This window comes from Cavia porcellus, unplaced genomic scaffold (genome assembly GCF_034190915.1).
Source record: "Cavia porcellus strain 051 isolate PalLab524CR breed Dunkin Hartley unplaced genomic scaffold, mCavPor4.1 scaffold_5, whole genome shotgun sequence".
Taxonomy (NCBI): domain Eukaryota; kingdom Metazoa; phylum Chordata; class Mammalia; order Rodentia; family Caviidae; genus Cavia; species Cavia porcellus.
In genome coordinates, this window is record NW_026947488.1 from 67,671,421 (window position 1) to 67,692,961 (window position 21,541).

The following is a 21,541-nucleotide window of genomic DNA, read 5'->3' on the forward strand; positions in this document are numbered from 1 at the left end:
GCCTTAAACTCACTAGTCTAGGCTGTGCTTGAACTCAGTGATCCTCCTTTCTCAGTCTCCCAAGTGCTGGGATTACAGGCGTGTGCCACCACATCAATCTAAGAAACATAATTAACATTATTTTATTAAGTCATCTGAAACCTATGATTATTTTCTCTCAAATTTTAATAACATTTCTCTTAAGAGTTCTTGTTTTCCTTTTGAGTAAGGCTGTACAGATAGCCCAAGGGTGATTACTTAATAACTTGATTGAAAGTATTATGTAGCTTATTATGAATTAGAAAAGTGTTATCTAATTTTTTTCTTCCGTTTTTAGGGATGATTTGGTCAGACATTAAAAGACTGTGGTATGAAGGTTTGGAAGACTTTTTAGAAGAATCTCGAAATCAACTCAGTTTTGTCATGAATTCCCTTTATTTGGCAACTTTTGCTCTCAAAGTGGTTGCTCACAACAAGGTAACTATTTACTATGTCAACTGAATGCACAAAAATGTATTTCAAAAAACTAAGACACTTAACTATGTAATTCAGAGTTACATAGGGCCAATTCTGTGTCTGGTATGTTTTTATTTTAAAACTTATTATGTATACATACAGTTTTCTACCTTTCCAATAATTTAAAGAATGTACTTGTAAACCACATGTGGTCACACACACTGTAATTCCAGCACTCAGGAGACTGAGGCAGGGGATTGTAACATGTTCAAGGTCAGCCTGGGCTACATTGTGAGTTCAAGGCCAGCCTGAGCTACATAGCAAGACCCTGTATTGAAAGAAACAAACAAGCAAACAAAAAATGTATCTGTAAAGGATGTTACCTTCTATGTAGTAGGTACCATGGTTGATATTTGATATACTGTATCTCATTTTATCCTCACAGGGACTTTATGAGACAGAAGTCCTTATCCCCATTTTGCAAATAAGAAAAATGAAGCTCAGAGATATTAAACCAAGACTGGATTTAAGTCCAGGTCTGTCTAGGCATTTTCTTCCTATTAAATGCCAATTCTTTATATCTGAGCTAGGTTCATGGAGTTCATTAGCCTGTATATACTTTAAATGAGGACATAATTTAAAATGATTCATGTTAAAGGTCTTTATATTAGTCTGAAAAAGAATTTATCTTAATGAAATTAATATTTGACATATTAATGGTTATCTTTTATAGCTTAAAAAGTAATGTTACAAGTATAATTATTTTTTCTGATGAGTTTTTCTCATTTTTACTCAGAATTTAATACAGATCTAGTCTTGTGAACATATAATTTTAAGGCAGGTGCTTATGCCACTGAGCTAAATCCCCGGTCCTAATTTTACTTTCATCAAGAGTTATACCCTTCCAAGGCCAGAAAGGATAATTAGATAGTATGTTGACAATCTTTAAGTCCTGAGTTTAGAATTCTTTTGGGGTGACATGACCAAGGAACTGAAATAATTATATTATATGTATTATATTTATTTACTGATTTATAGATTATAAAAAAGGAAAGTGATTCTCTTATATCAGTTTATCTTATTTTAAAAATTCTATTCCTTTTATTGGTCAGTAGTATGCAACATATTACTTAAGCACATTGGACAACAGAATATAAAGTAACTAAGAAAAATTCATCTTATATAGATAAGTCCTTTTGTTAAAGAGATTACATAGCATTGCTTTTCACACTGATCTTTTTAGTTCTGTAAGTGTGGTAGGTCTGTAATTCATTATCCAAACAAAAAAAAGACATTTTGAAAATAAAAGGAAGTAATATTAGTTGTTACGTGTAGACGAGTATGTGTCTTAGACTAGTCCTTGCAGCTCAGCTGAGCTTGCTCTCCCTCCCCCTCCACTCTTCCCCTTCCCTGTTCCTCTCCTTGTCCCTCTCCTGGTCTCCTCTCCTTCTCTCTCCTCTCTCCCCCTCCTCTTCCCTCACCCCCTTCTCCTCCTTTGCCTTTCTCTGCTCTGTTTTTTTTTTTTTTTCCCTCTTTCCCTTCTTCCTTCTACCCTACTTCTCTTTCATGATCCATTCTATAATCCTGAGTCAGAGGACTAGGTTGGCCTAATATAATAGCTAATTCATTGAAAACATACAAACTTACATTTGGGAATTTAAGAATGAATTTATTTCATTCTTAAAATTTGTTGACAATTTTAGTTTTACATTTTTTAAAACTTAAGAATTTCTTCATACAGATTGATCCTATCTCATATACATAGAAATATATTTACTTAAAGCATTGTTTTATTACAGAAGAAAAACTTTGTAAAGCATAAATGGAGATTCTCCCTACAAGGAAGCATATTAAAGTAGTTTTCTTTCAGAAACTTCAGAATATTTGTTTTCATTTTCCTGAGAATATTGTTTACTTTTGGTTTTTCTTTGAACCCTAGTTTCATGATTTTGCTGATCGGAAGGACTGGGATGCATTTCATCCTACACTTGTGGCAGAAGGGCTTTTTGCATTTGCAAATGTTCTGAGTTATCTTCGACTGTTTTTTATGTATACAACCAGCTCTATCTTGGGGCCTTTACAGGTAAACAAAGTTTCTTAAAAAAATTTGTTAGATTTCATTATTACTTTGTCTTTCTACTTAACCACTGGAACATTGTTTTCTCATAATGTTAAAACTAAACTTTATCTTGGAAAATGATTAGTAGTTAGAAGGGCACTGTTCATCTACATTGCTTCTGTCTTAGTATTAATCATTTGCTGTCAGGCTTTTTTAAGTTGTGGTCTATTCCTTCACTCCAGAACACTGATGGATTTAAAGTAATTATAACTCAGATAATAGCATACAAAAATTTACTTTTTGTTGAAATGAATCATACATTTAAAACTTTAAAGTGTTCTAAATTGTAAGAGAGGTCCTGTATAAATAAGTGGAAAATGTAAGCTTTATTTAAAAATATTTTACTTTCGTAAAATAAATATGAATGTGATGTTGGAAAATAGTAAAATTCATAGAAGTTAAATAGTTCAGTTTTATGTTTTATATTACTTTATTTTTAAGGAAACTGAGTTTTCGATATGTGATTTGTCCAAATTAGTATGATTATTATATGTGAGGGTCCAAAGCTAAGTTTAGCCTCTTTACATTAATAAAGGACTCAAAATTAGTTGACTTTATACCACAAAGCTTTTTGGTTATTTTTAGGAGGAGAGGTCAATTTTCCTAACTCTGCATAATATTCTTATAACTCTGAAAATGAAATGTATTCATTTTTCCTTCATAAGTCAAAATTTATTAGTAATTTAGTGACATGATAGTACCTTTTACATTTTTTATATTTTTAGTACCATTACAGTACCTTACTATTATAATTGCTATAACTTTGTAATATATATTGTTTTGGGTACTGGAAATCGAATTCACAACTTTGTACTTACCAGGCAGGTGCTATACCCACTGGGCTATATCCCTGGCCCTGAAATATATATTAAAATCAGGAAATGTGGTGCCATTAGCTTTTTTTCTTTTTCCTCAGGATTATCTGTTTGAGTTCATGTGAATTTTAGAACTTTTTTTTATATATATGTTAAAAAATGCCACATAGATTATGTATTATGTAGGGATTGTATTAACTCCCTACACCAATTAAGGTAATTTGGACATTTTTACAATATTGTATCTTCCAGTCCATGAACATAGAATGCCTTTCCATTTGTGCCTTTTTAAATTAGTTTTATCTATGTTTTATAGTTTTCAGTGTGTAAGTGTTATGGTTTAAATATGAAGTATCTTCCAGAGACTCATGTGTTAATGGTATTAATGGTTTGATGCTCAATGCAAAACTGTTAAGAGGTGAGGCCGTAGAGAGCACTAGCCTCATTAATGGATTCATCTAGTGATTAGTTCATCAGCTGACTGGCTGTTAAGAAGTAGGGCCTAGTTGGAGGAGGTAGGTCCCTGGAAGTTTGGCTTTGAAGGGTATGTCTCTTCTTGGGCTCTATCCTTGCTGTCTGCCATGATGTGAACAGCTTTCGTTTACCAGGACCTTCTGCCATGATGTTTGCACTTTGCAGCCAATTTACCTTGGACTGAATTCTCTGAAACCATGAGCCAAAGTAAATCTTTTCTGCTTTAAGTTGCGTATGTTATCCTAATTTCAAGTTCATGTATAGAAAGAACAATTGTTATTTCCTGAATCTATATTGAATTTTTTTCTTAGTTTTGTTTGTGGCGTCTTCATGGTTTTCTACATAAAAGGTCATATTGTATTCAAGTAGGGACAATTTTAATTTTTATCTTTCCAATTTGGATTCCGTTTTGTTTTTTGTGGGGTTTTGTTTGGTTTGGGGTTTTTTGTTGTTGTTGTTGTTTTGCTTTTCTGATGCTTTGAATAGTACTATTATGTTGAATAGAAGTGTCAAGAGTGAACATCCTTGTCTTGTTCCAGGTTTTAATGAAAATGCTTTCATTTTTTTCACCATGAAATATGGTTTTATCTGTGAGCTTTCATATATGGCCTTTATTATGTAGAGGTAATTTCCCTCTACAGTTAGTTTGCCTTTTATTATGGTGAGATAATTCCTGCTGCCTAGTTTGTTTAGAAGTTTCTTATTTGTTTTAAGATGGGGTCTTGCTGTATTATTCAATCTGGTGTTAATCCCCTTTAGCTCAGACAGACTTCCTCATTATCCTCTTAACTGTGATTATAGGTGAGAAGTTTTTTGTTGTTTTTATTATAAAAAGGAGTTGTCAAATTTCACCAGACATCTTTTGTAGGTCTATTGAGATGATCATGTGACACTTGTCATTCATTCTTTTTTTTTTGTCTTTTTGAGACAGGGTCTCTATATAGTTCAGGCTGACCTTGGGCTTACTTTGTAGCCTAGGCTGGTCTCGAACTTGCAGTGATCCTCCTGCCTTAGCCTCCCAAGTGTGAGGATTACCGGAGTGCACCACCACACCCAACATTCAATTTTAAATGTAGTGCACCACATTTATTTTTTCTTTGTATCCCAAGAATAAATTCCTATTGGTTAGAAGTAAGATTTCAATTAGCTTTTGGATTTTAATTTGATAATTGTTGTTGCTGAAGATTTCTATACTGATGTTCACCAAAGATACTGACCTATAGTTAGTTCTCTTATAGTGTCTGTGTCTATTGTTAGTATAAGAGTAAAGCTACCCTCATAAAATGAGTTTAAAAGTGTTTCCTTCTCTTTAGCTTTTTCAAAGAATTTGAGAAGTTTTGATATTAATTCTTCTTTAAATATTTCTTAGAATTTTCAATGAAGTTTACTTGTCCTGGGCTTTTCTTGGGAAATTTTGATTATTGATTTATCTTCATAATAGTTATAAATCTTTTCAGACTTTCTGTGTCTTCATGACTCAATGTTGGCTGGTTGTATGTTTCTGGGAATTTATTTTTTTCTAGGCTGTAGAGTTTGTTGGTATATATTGATTCACAGTTAGTGTTTTGTAATCCCTTATTTCTGTAGCATCATTTTAATGTCATTTCTAATTTTATGTTTGACTCTTTTTTTTTCTCTTAGTTTAAAGCTTTGTCTATTTTGTTTACCTTTTCAAAAACCATTAGCCAGGAGTGGTGATGTACCTCTAATCCCAGCACTGGAGAGGCTGAGGCAGGAAGATTACTGCAAGTTCAAGGCCAGCCTAGGCTACAAAGTGAGTTCAAGGCAAATCTGAACTGCATAGCAAAACCTTGTCTCAGAAAGACAAAAACAAAAGACAAGCAGGCAAACAAAAACATTAGTTTCATTAAATTTTTCTGTTTTCTAATTTGTTTATTTCTGCTCTAATTTATATTATTTCTTTCCTCTTGCTAACTTTAGGCTTAGTTTATTTTTCTTTTTCTAGTTTTAGAGATATTAAAGTTAGATTGAGCTTTTTAAGGTAGGTGTATGAAATTCCTTCTTACTACTACTTTTATTGCATCCCATAAGTTTTTGTATGTTGTGTTTTCATTTTAGTCCTAAGGTATTTTCTAATTTCCTTTATCTCTTTTAATTTCTTCTTTGACCCAGTAATTGTTCAGGAGGTATTATTTGATTTCTACATATTTGAGCTTTCTAGTTTTCCCTCTGCTGTTCATTTAACTAAGATATGGTGACTACCCTTAAATACTGCTAAAGGAGACAAACATGAGTATTGGTATAAAATGAAAATGCTACTTTAGAGATAACAAGCAGTTATTTTGGGAGGGTGAGACAGGGAGTACCTAGAGAAAATCAGCAAGACTTCTTAGAGGAAGTAACAATTGATCTGAGCCTTGAGGGATGAGAAGCTTGCCTACAGAGAACAAAAGGAGAGTTCTGTGAGGGTGTGTAGTGATAAAGCATAAAAGAAGATGGAACATCCATTTACTTGGCCTGTGAAGTGAAGCTGGGGAGATGAGGCTGTAAAAGACAAACTGGGCTAATATCTGAAAGTCTCTGTGCCGGACATTTTAAATATTTTCACACATGCAAAGGAGAATTTCAAGCACGGATATGTTGATTAGATTAAACTTTTAGATAATTATGACTTTATTCTGGGAGAATTACAAGGCAAATGACTAGAAATTGTTATTATTGCTTCTTTTTTCTGGCTTTTCCCTTGATATGAATGCTAATAATAATGTTTCTTCCCTAAGGTATTTAAGTTGTTTTCACTATTCTACATAAAACTGTATATGATGCTTTTTGCCTCTAGTAAAGTATTTCCTAAGGATAAGTTTTCAGAAATTGTATTATCAGACCAAAAGATATGATCCTTATAATACCTCGGTATTTCTTTTTCTTTGCAAATGATTATGTTTATTTTCTGGTAAATAAGCAATATAAAAATATACTCATGCTACTTAAATATCATTTGGCACCATATTATTTAAAGCTACACTAACCAGGTAGTTTGTGTTTTTCCTTTCCTTTCTTTTCCTCCCTCCTTTTGTCCTTTGTTTTTGTGTATATGTATGTGTGAGATAGGGTCTCTACCTAAGCTGGCCTCAATTGCTCCTGGCCTCGAGCAGTTCTCTCTCCTCAGCTTCATGAGCTAGAATTGTAAGCGTGCATCACTGAACCCAGATTCATTTCCATTTTTCTATTACCAGGATATTTTTTTCTCTGTGTATACTAGCATTAACTTTGTAAATCTTAGTATTGGTATTTTAATTATCTTTCTCTTTTATTTCTTAAATTTTCATATTTCTCAAAACTATCAAGTAGTTTTAAGTAAGTAAATATTTAAGAACATATGATTGTAACATTTACAAATATTTAAACCTTGTAATCTTCCTCAGTCTAAAATAAATATGCTATATTTTAATATTTACCTTTCACATAAATAGTTAGTTGTCTTCCAGACAGTATTCATCTCCTGAATATTCTGTTCTACTTTTGGCTTTTCCATGTTATATAAGAACTAATATGCTTTCCAAGATAAGTCATGAAGTTTGTGGTGTCCTCATTTAATATTGCTCAGCTGGAAATTGATCACGTTTATTGTTTAAAGCATTGTTAAAGCTTCTACAATTTTACTAAATTTTAAAAATTAATATATGAAGTCACTCTTGAAAAACCTTATTTACCTATAAGTTTGCAGTGAATTATCTTTCTTCAAAGGTAATTTTTTCTGTGCTTACCAACAACAGTTACTAAGTTTGTATGTCATAAATTACTAAGTTCTCCTGATACACTATGGCTTTATTCTGAGCATTCATGATCTCAATGAATAGTTTTCCTCCCCAAGGTGACCTAATAAAACTGTCATTAATTAATACATTTAAAGAGGAAATTGTTTCTTCCCTTTCTCATCTATTTTGACCTTTCTCATTCTAAACGCTCCTTAGTTCATCTGTCAGAATTTTGCAAGGAGGCTAAGTAAGGAAAACATAAAGCTTTGAAAAGTGCTGCATGTCCTAGTCACTGCTGCAAAGCCTGGGTTACTAGCTTGTCTTATACCTAAAACTTAGCACATTTTCCTGTTTAGTGAGCTGGCCTACTTTAGTGGGCTATGAGTTTGTCCACTTGTCTGTGGCTACATTTTCTATCTGTCAGAGTGACCATGTGCTGTTTTTGAAGAATTGACACTACTAGGAATTTAATTTGAAGCTGGATTTGACTAATTACATAAGTCAGCCTTGTTAAATTTAAGAAAAAATTTTTTTGCTATCTAGAATGGAACTCATGATCTCGTGCTTGACAGGCAGGCACTGTGCCACTTAACCATATCCCCAGTACAGAAAAGTATTTTTAAACACTAAGCTGTATCTTAAAAGGAATAAATGTATATAATAAATTTTAAGAGTTATTAAGTGAGGTATATGTCTTATCTGTCCTTTAAAAAATAGAGATGGGGCCATTATGTACAAAATGTCTTACACCAGTTGTTTTACTTAATGTTTTATGACATCTTTCCCTGCTAGCACATACGGACATACTTCATTCTTTTTAAAAACAATATTTGGAATATTCTTTGTTTCAGATTTTTTTCTTTCTGCCTCCCACAATGCTTCATTGAAACTCTTCATGTAAACATGCATCTTTTTGTACTTTCTGCTTATTGGTACATTCCCAGAAATAGAATTGGTAGATTAAAAAATACTGTCAAATTAGTATTTCAATTTAAACAAGATTTATTAAAAATACTCCCCAGGTATTAAAGAATTATGAAGAAGAATGAAATTAAGCTTGAATAAAACTTCAAATAGTCTGTGTAAGTCTAAATTATAAAAGTGCTCACACATAATACTTTTATAATGGACCCTGAGTAAAAGAAAGTTGATCACTTCAGCAAGAAAAATTAGAGCAATTCTAGAGGTAAAAAATGCTATCTTTTAGGAATTTGTTAAGAATTGGTTATAAAAATCAGACGAAGTACTTTTTGTGATTATTATTTTGTTTGTGATAACTTTAAGAAAAGCTATATAGGGCCAGGGATTTAGCTCAGCAGCACAAGCACCTGCCTGGCAAGCACAAGGTTGTGAGTTTGATCCCTGGTTCCAAAAGAGAGAGAGAGAGAGAAAAGAAAAGCTATATAAATATTTATTTTTCTCTAGGTTTGAGTAAGGCATTTCCCTTTTATCTCTTACAAGTTAGGCCTTTAAAAAAAACTCCATATTTCTGCTTTTATAGCAGTAATATCTACTGTAGACTCATTTCACATTCACGAACTATGTAATCCAGCACTAACAGTACATGATTAGAATGGCTAAGAAGCTAGATTTTTGATGTTTTCAAAGTGTGAAAAGTCTCAACCAGATGGAATAAAAGGGCTGGACTGTGAATCATGTTTGTTTTTTATTACCAAGTAATATAGTCCTGGGGGCCTCACAGCAAATTTTTAGAAAAAGTACATTATGGGTATATGCAATAGCTATATTTATTTTTAGGAGTATTTCTATTAATGAATTATTCATTTTAGTTTTATGAGTTTATATTAAACAGTGTATACTTAATAGAAAAGTAAAATATCAATAAAATATTAAATTTTTAATATGTAATGGGTGGGTAAAATAAACATCTACATTTTCAAAATCAACTGCTTACCTGCTTACAAAATCAAAGAGTAACAGCAGAAATAAATTCCTATGTGAACTACAGTGAAAATACAGATAAAACTCTACCATAGAAATAATCGTTGCTTCAGCTGCCACACTTAAGTCAGTCTGCATGCATGACAACAGTATGTTTCCTACACAAGTCTCACTTGAGCTGACAGCATGGGTGCCTTCATTTCCTGTTTGGCAAGCCATACTTGTCACCTCTCTTGTGTTCCTCCTTTGTCAGGAGCTTCCTATTACGTTATACAGTGTTCACTTAACAGGAAAATGAAATATCAATAAAATACCAAATGCATACTGAGTGTTTAAACATCATTTTCTACATCAACTATTTGCTTACTAAATCTAAAAAAAGAACAGCAGAAATAAATTACTACATGAGCATCAATCAAAATACAAATAAAACGCCATTTCAAAATAATTTTTGCTTCAGTTACCACACCTAAGGCAGATTGCACACATGAGAGCAGCATGTTCCATACATAAGCATCACTTGCACTGATAGCACATGTGTTTTGTTTTCCTGTCTTCAAGTGGGACATACTTGACATCTTACTGGTCTTGCTATCTTCTTTGGAGGTTCTTTTGATGTCTCACCTGTCAGTTCCCTGGTCTGCTCCAGAGTTCTTTTGAGGAGTTCTTTGGGCAGATACATGCTGTTTTTCCTCTGTTGTAATTGAGCATTTATTAATTCCAGTCCAAATCTTCTAAGAAAATTTCCCCATCATATTTTATGCTTCTTTTTTTTTTTTCTGTAAACTATCAAATTATTTATGCCTCACATGTTTAGAATTGAGTAAAACAACCATTGGCCAATGCTTTGTTTTTTGAGTGACATAGTTGCTGTATAACTCATCAACAACATCTGCTCTACCTTTCATTTTGTTGTATAGTGTGACCATTTCTGGCTTACATTTGTGTTGAGGATTCACTATTAATCTTCGTGTGTTTGTTTTGAGACAAGGTCTTACTGTGTATGTAGTCCAGGCTAGCCTGGAACTCCCTTTGTAGCACAGGCTGACCTGAAATACACAGTATCCTTCTGCCTCAGCCAGGCATGCACCATCATATCCAGCCTGACTACTAGTCTTATTGTCATAGTATAATGCTGGCAGTGTCAATATTACTTTGTTTTTCTTCTACATGTAGGGGGCCAGTGTTGTAACTTTCTGACACCCAAAGATTGTACTAAACATTTCTGTATTGTGAATTTGCAACATTTTTTAGGAATTACAGCTTTGTTCTTATAAATAGTTCCTGTGCTGGTCAACTGTTGTTCTTTTAACAAATGATGCTAAAAGAATGTTACTCTTTGAAACAGATGTAACAAGTCTGTTCACTCTCTCATACGGTTTATTACTGCAAAAGTAAAGACCTACCTGATGAGTTTCACCATAGGTTTCTCAACTCAAGGTGTAAAATATCTTCACAGCTACCAGGGATTATTTTTATACTATATTTGAAGGTTTACTTGGTGTACATTGCTGAAAACTTCCAACAATTACAAAATGAAAGTTGTTCTTCAGTTGACTTGTATTTGTTTGTTTGTTTATATTAAAGAGAATAAAACAAAACAGAAGGGCAGAGATTTAGCTCAGTGGCATAAGTGCCTGCCTGGCAAGTGCAAAGCCATGAGTTCGATCCCTGGTTGGGGGAGGGGGGGCCAAAACAAAGCAGATCAGAACAAAACAATGCAAACACAGGATTTCAAAACAAGACAACAGGAAATCAGCAGTGGCTACCATAATGTCTCTTATTTTCTTCTAAATAGTTGAACATATCTTCACATACCATGAATTCAAACAAAACAAAATAGTATAAAACTGATCAAAACAAAAGAATAAAAGCATTACAGGCCTTCAAAACCAGACAATAGGAAAATCAACAATGGCTAACATAACGTCTCTTGTTCTCTTCAAAATAGATGTCCGTACATTCACACATATTGAAATCAAATAAAAAACAGACTAAAACCAATCAACACAAAGAATAAAAGCATTATTGGACTTCAAAACAAGATGATAGGAAATCGGCAATGGATGCCATAATGTCTCATTTTCTTCTAAGTAGCTGTTGATAATAAAGTCATTTCTTGAAGCTGTCCTTTCTGTATTAGAGGGAAAACCAAAACAAAGTACAAGAAAAACAAGAAACAAAAAAGACATAAATAACAATAACAAAGAGCCCAAGACAATAACAATATAGGCTTTCAAAACTCAGTGGTAGAAACATAACATAAGGTTGTTATTTTGCAAAGTTATCTTCAGAAGAATTACTTAGATTACCAGATATAAACATGCAAAATCAATCTAATACTATGAATGTTAGCTATTTTGTTCCAAGAACTTACAGAATTAGTAGTACAATCATCTTAGCTATCTTAAGTGTATATATACAAATTTGTATCTTTTTTTCTTTTCCCTTCTTTTCTCCTTTTCCCTATCTGAATTATTTCTTTCCCTTTGAGCAGTTTCTTAACCTTTCACAATATTTAATGAAGATTTTGTATCTTATTTAGTCTTTTAGTTTCTTACATTAGGGAGACAATACAGTATTTACACATGTGAGTTTGATTTATTTCACTTATATGCATGGTCTCAAGTTGCACCCATTTACCTATAAAAGCCTCAATGTGATCCTTTATAGCTGAGTCATAATCCATTGTATAAAAATACCACATATTTTTTACCCATTCCTCAGCTGATGGGCATTTGGGTTGTTTCCAAGATTTGGCTATTACAAATTGTGTTGCTGTAAACATGAGTGCTCGTGTATCATTGTGGTATGATGTTTTCAATTCTTCTGGGAATGTACCCAGAAGTGAATAGCTGAGTCAAATGGAACTTCCAGTCAGCATTTTCAGGAACCTCCAGACTAATTTCCACAGTGATTTCATCAGTCTATACTCCTGCCGAACAGTAGAGATGAGTTTCTTCCCCAGTCTCTCCAGCATTTGTTATTGGTGGTTTTCTTGATTGTGGCCATTTGTTCTGGAGTGAGGTGGGAATCCCAGTGTGGTTTCAATGTGCATTTCTCTAATGACCAATGATGCTGAACATTTTTTCATGTATTTATTTGCTATTTGTATTTCCTCATCTCAGAACTGTGTATTCATCTCAGATGCCCATTTTTGGATTGGGTCTTTGAATTTTGGAGATCTGATTTTTTTAATTCTTTATATGTTCTAGATAGATGTCTTTTATGTGAGGGACAGTTGACTAAGATTTTTTTCTCAATTTGTGGGTTCTCTTTTCACTCTGTTGGAGATTTCTTTTGACATGCAAAATCTTTTTAATAAGATAAGATCCCAGTTATTGATTCTGGGGAGTATTTCCCATGTAGTTTAATTTTTGTTCATGAATTCTCTGCCTGTTTCTGTGTCTTCAAGATTTCTACTTCATCTTCAGCAGATTTAGTGTTTCTGTTTTAGTATTTAGATCTTTGATCCCTTTTGACTTTAGTGAATGGTGATACATATGGGTGTAGTTTTAGTTTTTGGCACAAGGGAAGCCAGTTTTTCCAGCACCACTTATTAAAGAGGCTGTCTTTCTTCCAGTCAACATATTTGGCCCCTTTGTCAAAGATAAGGTGGCTGAGTATCGGGTCCTCACCTAGATCCCTGATCTCCCAAACGAGTGTATGGCGGAGGTTTAAATAAAATGAGACAAGTGGTATGATTTTAGGGCTCCAGAAAGGTCAAAACCCTTTAGCTGAGCTAGAGACTCTGAAGACTAAGACAAAGACTTCTCTGGACCACCCATTTTTTTTTTTTTAAATTAGGTCCAACAATAAAGGGTTGGGAAACTGAGGAAGGTCCAGGCAATGAGCAGGACCTTGGGAATCATTTCAAAGACTTCTCCAAGTAGTAAATTATGCCAATTTAGAAGAACTGTCTTATCTACCAGATAACATTTATGGTAGGAGCTGGACTGCAGGAGTGAAATTCTTTCAGCTGCAGTCTCTATTTCCTATACTTAGTGTTGGAGCCAAGGTGTCTTCAGCCATGGCCTTATCTTGCCTTTTGAGGTATCTCTGGCCTCACAGGCCACTACAGGCCTCAGCCAGGACCAGTGATTCATAAAATTTTACTTACTATGAATCAGCTCCCATCTTGACAGGCAAGGGGCAGAGGCCTAGGACAGACTCACAGATAAACATAGAAAGCCAATTAGTTAATTTTAAATCCTGCACGAGCCACTTCATAGTGTTCTCCAACAGCTGAATGTGTTTGTAGTTGTGATCATATCTTCTAATCTATTCCACTGATCTTCAGGTCTGTTTTTATTCCAGTACCATGCTGATTTTATCACAGTAGCTTTGTAGTATAACTTCAAGTCAGGGATTGTGATGCCTCCTGCCTCATCTTTATTGCCCAGAATTGCCTTTGCTGTTCTAGAACTATTCTGGTTCCAGATGAATTTTAGGAATGATTTCTCTAGATCTGTGAGGTATGGTAATGGTATTTGGATTGGAATTACATTAAATGTGTTTAACAATTTTGGGAGAATGCCCTTCTTCACAATGTTTGTTCTTTATATCCATGAACATGGAATGTCTTCTGATTTTCTGAAATCCTCTTCTATTTCTTTTTTCAGAGTATTGTAATTTTGACTGAATAGATCTTTTACTTCCTTTGTTAGATTTGATTCCTAAGTGTTTCATTTTGGGGGATGCTATTGTGAAGGGTGTGGTTTTTCTTATTTCTCAGTGAATTTGTTGTTTATGTACAGGAATGCAGTTGATTTTTGAGTGTTGACTTTGTATCCAGCTACATTACTCAATTTGGCCATTACATCTAGAAGTTTTTCTGTGGAGTTTTGGAGGTCTTCTATGTACAATATCATGCCATCTACAAATAATGACAATTTAACTTCTTCCTTTCCTATCCTTATTCTTTTATTTCTCTCTCTTGTCTAATTGCTCTGGCTAGTGTTTCCAGCACTGTATTGAATAGGAGTGGTGATAATGGACATCCTTGTCTTGTTCCTGATTTTAAAGTGAAAGCTTCCAGTGTTTGACCATTTAATATGATGCTGGCTTTTGGTTTGTCATAGATGGCTTTTATCAGATTGAGGTAAAGACCATCTATTCCAATTTTTCTTTAGGGTTCTTATCATGAATGAGTATTGGATGATTGTCTGATTCTTGTCTTTGGCTTTATTGATATAGTGTATTACATTTATTGATGTGCATGTGTTGAACCATCCTTGCATTCCTGATATGAATCCCACTTGATTGTGGTGTATAATATTCTTGATGACTCATTTCATTCTGTTTGCCATTATTTTATGGAGGGTTTTTGCATCTATGTTCTTTAGGGAGATTGGCCTGTGTTTCTGTCTTTTGGTTGAGTCTTTCTCTGGTTTTGGTATTAGGGTAATACTTGCTTCCTTCCAGGAATAAGTATGGAAAAATTGCTTTCCTTTCAGTTTCATTGAAGAGTTTGAGCAGTGTTGACATTGTCTTCCTTGAATTTCTTGTAGAATTCAGCAGTGAATCTGTTAGGACCTGGGCTTTTCTTTGTTGGTAAGGTTCTAATTACATTTTCAACTTCATTAACTGAAATTGGGTTATTCAGCAGGTTTACATCTTCTTGATCCAGCTTTGATAATTCATGTTTCTAGGAATCTGTCCATTTCTTCTGTGTTATCAAGCCTGTGAGCGTAGAGGTTTTCAAAATATGTGTTAATGATCTTCTGCATTTCCATAGGGTCTGTAGTGATTTCAGCATTTTCATTCCTTATTGCATGAATTTGAGTTTTTTCTTTCCTTTTTAAAATAAAGTTGGCTAGAGACTTATCAATTTTATTTAATCTTTAAAAGAACCAACTCTTTGATTCCTTAAATCTTTGTGTTGTTTTCTTAACCTCTATTGCATTAATTTCTGCTGTGGTCTCTAATTTCTTCCCTTCTTTTGACTTTGGGCTTGACTTGCTCTTCTTTTTCTAGATGTTTGAGGTGTAGAATTAGGTTGTTTATTTGTGTTCATTCTGTTTTCCTGATGCACCACAATGAATTTCTCTCTGAGGACTGTTATCATTACATCCCACAGATTCTACTAAGTTGTATTTGTATTTTCATTTGCTTGTAGATACTGTTTAATTTCTTCTTTAATTTCCTCTATGACCAATTGATTGTTCAGAAGTATATTATTTAATTTCCATATGTTTATGGAGTTTTTACAGTTTGTTTCATCATTAATTTCTAGTTTCATGGCACTATGATCAGTTAATATGCATGTGATAATTTCAATTTTTTCCATTTACTTAAGCATGTTATATAATCTGTTTTTGAGAGTGTCCCATGTGAAGCTGAGAAGAATGTATATTCTCATGTTGATTAGAACACTCTGTATGTGTCCACTAAGTTCATTTGTTCAGAAGTTTGATTCAGTTCTGTTATTTCTTTGCTGATTTTCTGTCTAGTTGATCTGTCTCTTTGTGTCAATTGGGTGTTAAGTTCTTCTGTTATGTTATTGCTTATTTGATTTTTAATTTCAATTAATATTTCTTTTACATAGCAAGGTGCTCCCATATTTGATGTGTATATATTTAGGATAATTATCTCTTCCTCTTGAAGTTTTACCCTAACTAGTTATGTAGTGACCTTTTTTTTATCCCTTCTGATCATTCTTGGGTTGAAGTTTATGTTGTCTGCACACAGAAGAGCTACCCCTGCTTTTTTTTTTTTGTGGGGTTCCTGTAGCATGAAGTGTTGTTTTCCATCTTTTGAATTTCATTCTATGAGTTTCCTCTTGGATTAGATGGGTTTCTTGTACATAGCATATTTGGATGTTGTTTCTTGATCCATTCTGCCAGTCTGTTTCTTTTAACTGGTGAATTGAGTCCATTTACATTAATGATTATAACAGATATGTATTGACTCATTTTGTCATATTATCTTTCTGCTATTCATTCTTTACCATTTCCCTTTGTTTAATTGTTTGCCTTCCTTAGTGGCTTTTTTCTTTTGGTGCTCTTGGAGATGTAATTATTTTTATGTTTATCTGGAAGATCTTTCAGTGTTCTTTGCACGGTTGGTTTGGTAGTCATGAAGTTCTTCAGCTGTTCTTTGTTATCTTATTTCTCCATCAATTTTGAAGGACAGTTTTTCAGGGTACATCAATCTGGGCTGGAAATCATTTTCCTTTAGATTTTGAAATATTTCACTCCATGCTCTTGTTGACTTCATTGTTTGTGTTGAGATATCCGCTATGATTCTGACGGACTTTCCTTTATAGGTAATCTGTTTCTTTTCTCTAACAGCTTTTAATATACTGTTCTTATGTTGAAGTTCTGGGATGCTGATTATTATATGTCTGGGTATAGATTTATTTTGGTTATGGCTAATTGGAATCTGATATGATTCACTTATCTGTATTTCAGTTTCCTTCCCCATGTTTGGGAAATATTCAGCTATTACTTCTATAGATAATCTTTATATCATTTGTGTTGTCACCTTCTTTTTTGTTTATACCTATCAATCTTATACTGTATTTCTTTGCAGCATCTTGCAACTATTGAGTTGTTATTTCCTGATTCCTTGTTATTTTTAAAAGAGCTTTCTTTTCTTGTTCACTAGCTGCAATCTTGTCTTCAAGGTCTGAAAGTCTATCTTCACATTCATTTAGGTGGTTTTGCCAGCTTTTAACAGAATTTTTGATTCCCTGTATCTCCTTGAATCTATTTTATGCATTCTGTTGCTTTCTTATATTGTTCATTCCAGGTTTCCATCTTTTTGTAGTGCTCCTCAGTTTTTTAAAAATTATATCTTCTTTAAATGTGTTCAGCATTTCTTTTATTATGCTTATCTTTTCTTTTACCTCTGAAATTATTTCTTATCTGAGTTCCTTTACAGCTTCATGAAGTTGTTTCTTTACTTCAGTTGCTATCATTTCATAATTTCAGGTGTTTGGCTTACACATTTTTCTGTGTCCATGTCTCCTAGGCTTGTTTTGATGGGCTGGATGTTTGAGATTGCATTTTGCTCTTTTGTTTTGTCATTTTCCTGTATTTCCCTGGGGAAGCTGAATGCAAGGTCTCAGTTGCTTCCTGAGTTGAGGAAGACTGACTGTCTATACTGCAGGGAGTTTCCCCAGTTGATTGGGGATCTTTAGGCAGACCTTATCAGGTCCCTAGTGGCACTCAGAGACTCCTCAAATGGGGGAGTATGCTGGGTGGATCTTCAGCACACCTCACATGGTGCTCTGAAACTCCCTGGCTCTCAGGTTCTGAATGGTGTGCCAAGCCTGAGCAGCTAGATGGAGTACACTGTGCAGGCCTTCAGCTCATGCCACATGGTGCACTAAAGCTTCTCAGCTGTTTGGTGACCCTGGGTGGGGTCCTACTGGGTGCTGAGCTTGCAGGGCTAGGTGTTCACTCTGCAATCCTTTGGCTCATGACATGCAATGCAGGATGTTCCCCTACCACTTGGCATTGCTACATGGGGCCCAGACAGGCAGGACCCAAGCAACCTACCAAAGGTCCTAGCTCTTTGAGAGCGCTGTGCAGGGCCCTGCCAGATTCCAAGTGAGGCCCCAAGCTTAGTTGTCATGTATTTGGATGGTGTATAAATTGCTTGATCATTTGTTGAAAACAAAGCTTTCAACAAATAATGGAGTAGCAGCTAAATTGGGTTTTTTGTTTGTTTCTTTGTTTGTTTTTGATTTGGCAGATTTTTGTCGTCAAAACACAGGCAGTTTTAAAGAAAATCAAATCTCTTATGTGTCATTATTCTGAAAATCTCAATGCCACATTTCTCATTTCTCCAATAAATCCTTTAGATTCTGATCATTGTGATGATAAAGTCCTGGTCTGAGGCTTTTAGTTCAGATAGTTAGGTGTCATAAGAAGTATATTTTTTAGTATTACTATTAATGCATATAGAATATTTTCTTGTACTTCATTATTACTGTATTTTAAAATGTCATAGTATATCATCAGTTACAAACAGTTTCCAACATTGAATCACACTGTGGGCATTCCGTCCAATAGGCTTCACACCTGGCAAGAACCTAATAGCATTTTCTGACCTAGTTCTAACATTGGATCGTTCAGGTGTACGTGACCATTTTGTAGCATTTTTGAGTAGTCAAATATTTATTTTCATTACTGTTTTCTTCCTCATCTGTGTCAAGACCTTCATTCTGTAGTTCTCTAGTTGTCATGCAATGCTAACTTCTTTGGCTTACATGATCCAAGTCATCATCAGTCACCTGATGCCTTACTTTCAACCTCTTCCCAAAGTTGTAAAAGTGGATTTTTATGTAACATTGTACTGAATTGGGCTAATTCTATAAGAAATCAAAAGAAAACATTTAGTTGGGAAGTCATAAATACACAAAATGTAACATGACGCATAATGTGGGTAAAATTCACTCATTTACACTTTGACACACATGTATACACCTTTTCATTTGTCCTATCAAATGGATGAACACACAGATTGCTTCCTATATTTCCCGAGCACAGCCTTGGAGGCACACAGCCAGCTACCATTGTGCTAAGATATATATTTTCATGAGAAAAGTGTGGTGTGAGGAACTTAATTACTATTTAGTTTTCCTGAGAACCTTACTGAACTCCTATGTAATGCATTCTACAGATTTCTATGGGACAGATGTTACAAGATTTCGGAAAATTTCTTGGAATGTTTCTTCTTGTTTTGTTTTCTTTCACAATTGGACTGACACAACTCTATGATAAAGGGTATACACCAAAAGAGCAGAAAGACTGTGTAGGTATCTTCTGTGAACAGCAAAGCAATGACACCTTCCATTCGTGAGTATTTTTTAAATTTTTTGGTAAATATATTTCTCTGTGTTCTGTATGAATTAGTGACCATATAAATGAAATTTTTTTTTTTTGTCTTTTTCATTTTTATCGGTACCGGGGATCGAACTCACGACCGCCTGCTTGCAAGGCAGGCGCTTATGCCGCTGAGCTAAACCCCCAGCCCCTTTATAAATGAAATTTAGTTCAATCCCCAGTACCAAAAAAAAAAAAAGAAAAGAAGAAAGAAAGAAATGGAACTTAGAATTTTTTGAAATTTTTTTAATGTTTGTAAACTTCAACAAATACTCATTTTTCATGAATCATTTATAGTCATATTTTCTATAGAATATTATATAGAAAGTCCAAATTATTATATTTGTGTTCTTTGCTTCAGGTTGTTTTAACTTTAGAATTCTTGGCTTTTGAGGCAGTTCTTTTATCATTCCCACATATTGTGACTGTATCCCACAAGTATATTTGTATATACTTACACATATTAAGTATATTTGTATAAAAGAATACTTCTCTGTCATTGAAACAACCAAAAAACACCTTTACAACATTTCTTAAGGAACATTAGAATTAAGAATCATTAAAATTTGCTGAACAAGCCAGGTGTGGTGGCACATATCTATAATCCTAGCACTCACAAATTCAAGCCTAGCCTGGATAACTCAGCAACTTAGCAAGTCTCAAAACAAAAAGAGGGTGGGAGACATAACCAACATGAAGGCTTAGGGTTTAATTTCCAGTACTAAAAAAAATTCTCTAGAGTTGGAGATTTAGCTCAGTGGGATAAGCGCTTGCCTGGCAAGCACTAGGTTGTGAGTTGGATCCCCGGTACAAAAAAAAATCTTTACTATATCATAAGGAACTGAATCTCTAGTTTCAAGACAAAATGCTTCCCTTCACTCTTAAAGTAAACAAACAATGCAGTGAAGAATTGCCTAGTTGTTTTCTCCCTATTATATACCAATAATTCTTTAGTTACTTTGTGTGTCCTGTTATTTAAAAAATAAGATCAATAAATATATGTTTATTTAACACTAAGTCCTGAGTGATGTATTTGTGAACAAATCTATCCTAATGGAGCTGACATGCTAGAGTAGTACTACAGGCAATAAAAAAATGAGTAAAACCTATTGAATATTACACAGTAATAAGGGCTAGAAAGACAAAGCTTGAACCAAGGAACATATTTTCATGAAAGGATGCAATGTTAGATTGGGGATACAGAGTGCGGCAGACGAGATGACATTCAAGTAAAAATCCAAAGTGTGGGGGCTGAGGGTTTAGCTCAGTAGCATAAGCACCTGCCTGGTAAGTATAAGGTCACAAGTTTAGTCTCTGGTAGCAAATAAATAAATAAATAAATAAATAAATAAATAAATAAATCTAAAATGTGTGAGGAATAAGCCATGAAAAGGATGTCTAAAGGGAAAGCAAAGGCAAACACCCAGAGGTGGGAGCATGACTAGCATGTTCAAGTAAAATCCAGGTGGCCAGTATGAATGAAAGGTGTTCATACACTATGTAGAAAGGTAATAGAGATCATGTAGGACCTTGTTAGAGCTTGTAAAGATTTTGGGCTGTTGAGCTTGAAAGCCATATGAAGATTTTGAGCAAAAGAGTGTCAAAATCTAAATTCTATAGACTGTTATATTGAGACTAAGCAGGCAGCAAAGGATTATCTTTTGAAATCATTATTTATTCTGTTAACCTTTTTTAAAATAAGGTGCATAGTGGGGTGTGGCTCAGTGGCTGGCTGGCAAGCACAAGGCCCTGAGTTTGATTACTGCTACCACTAAACTAAGGCATATGTGTACTTTGGAAATATATCTCATTTGTTTCTCATTATTCAAGTGTTGTGCAAAGATTATTGCTTCATTTATATAATTTTGGTATATTCATTTCGCTAATATTTTTCATTTCCTTTTAAACAAATATGATTATCTTTACAGGTTCATTGGCACTTGCTTTGCTTTGTTCTGGTATATTTTCTCCTTGGCACATGTGGCAATCTTTGTTACAAGATTTAGCTATGGAGAAGAATTGCAGTCCTTCGTTGGAGCTGTCATTGTTGGTACATACAATGTTGTGGTTGTCATCGTGCTTACGAAGCTTCTGGTAGCAATGCTCCATAAAAGCTTTCAGTTAATAGCAGTAAGTATTCATTGTTTTAAACCTTTACATTCCATACCAAATGTATGCAATAAGTAAAGTAATTGAAGTTTTTAAGAATTAAGAAAAATATTTTAAAATTAATTTAAATATTTA

The 21,541-nt window shown here is 34.0% G+C and overlaps 1 protein-coding gene across 4 annotated transcripts in view; it reads left to right on the forward strand.

Moving 5' to 3' along the window:
* Positions 1-21,541, forward strand: part of Trpc1 (transient receptor potential cation channel subfamily C member 1) — a 93,743-nt gene that overhangs the window by 67,819 nt on the left and 4,383 nt on the right. For all 4 annotated transcript variants that reach the window (XM_005006721.4, XM_003476758.5, XM_063249123.1 and 1 more), the window contains 4 exons: positions 317-456; positions 2,375-2,518; positions 19,095-19,270; positions 21,226-21,427. In XM_005006721.4, coding sequence (XP_005006778.1) covers positions 317-456; positions 2,375-2,518; positions 19,095-19,270; positions 21,226-21,427 — 662 coding nt within the window. The remainder of the gene's footprint in view (positions 1-316; positions 457-2,374; positions 2,519-19,094; positions 19,271-21,225; positions 21,428-21,541) is intronic.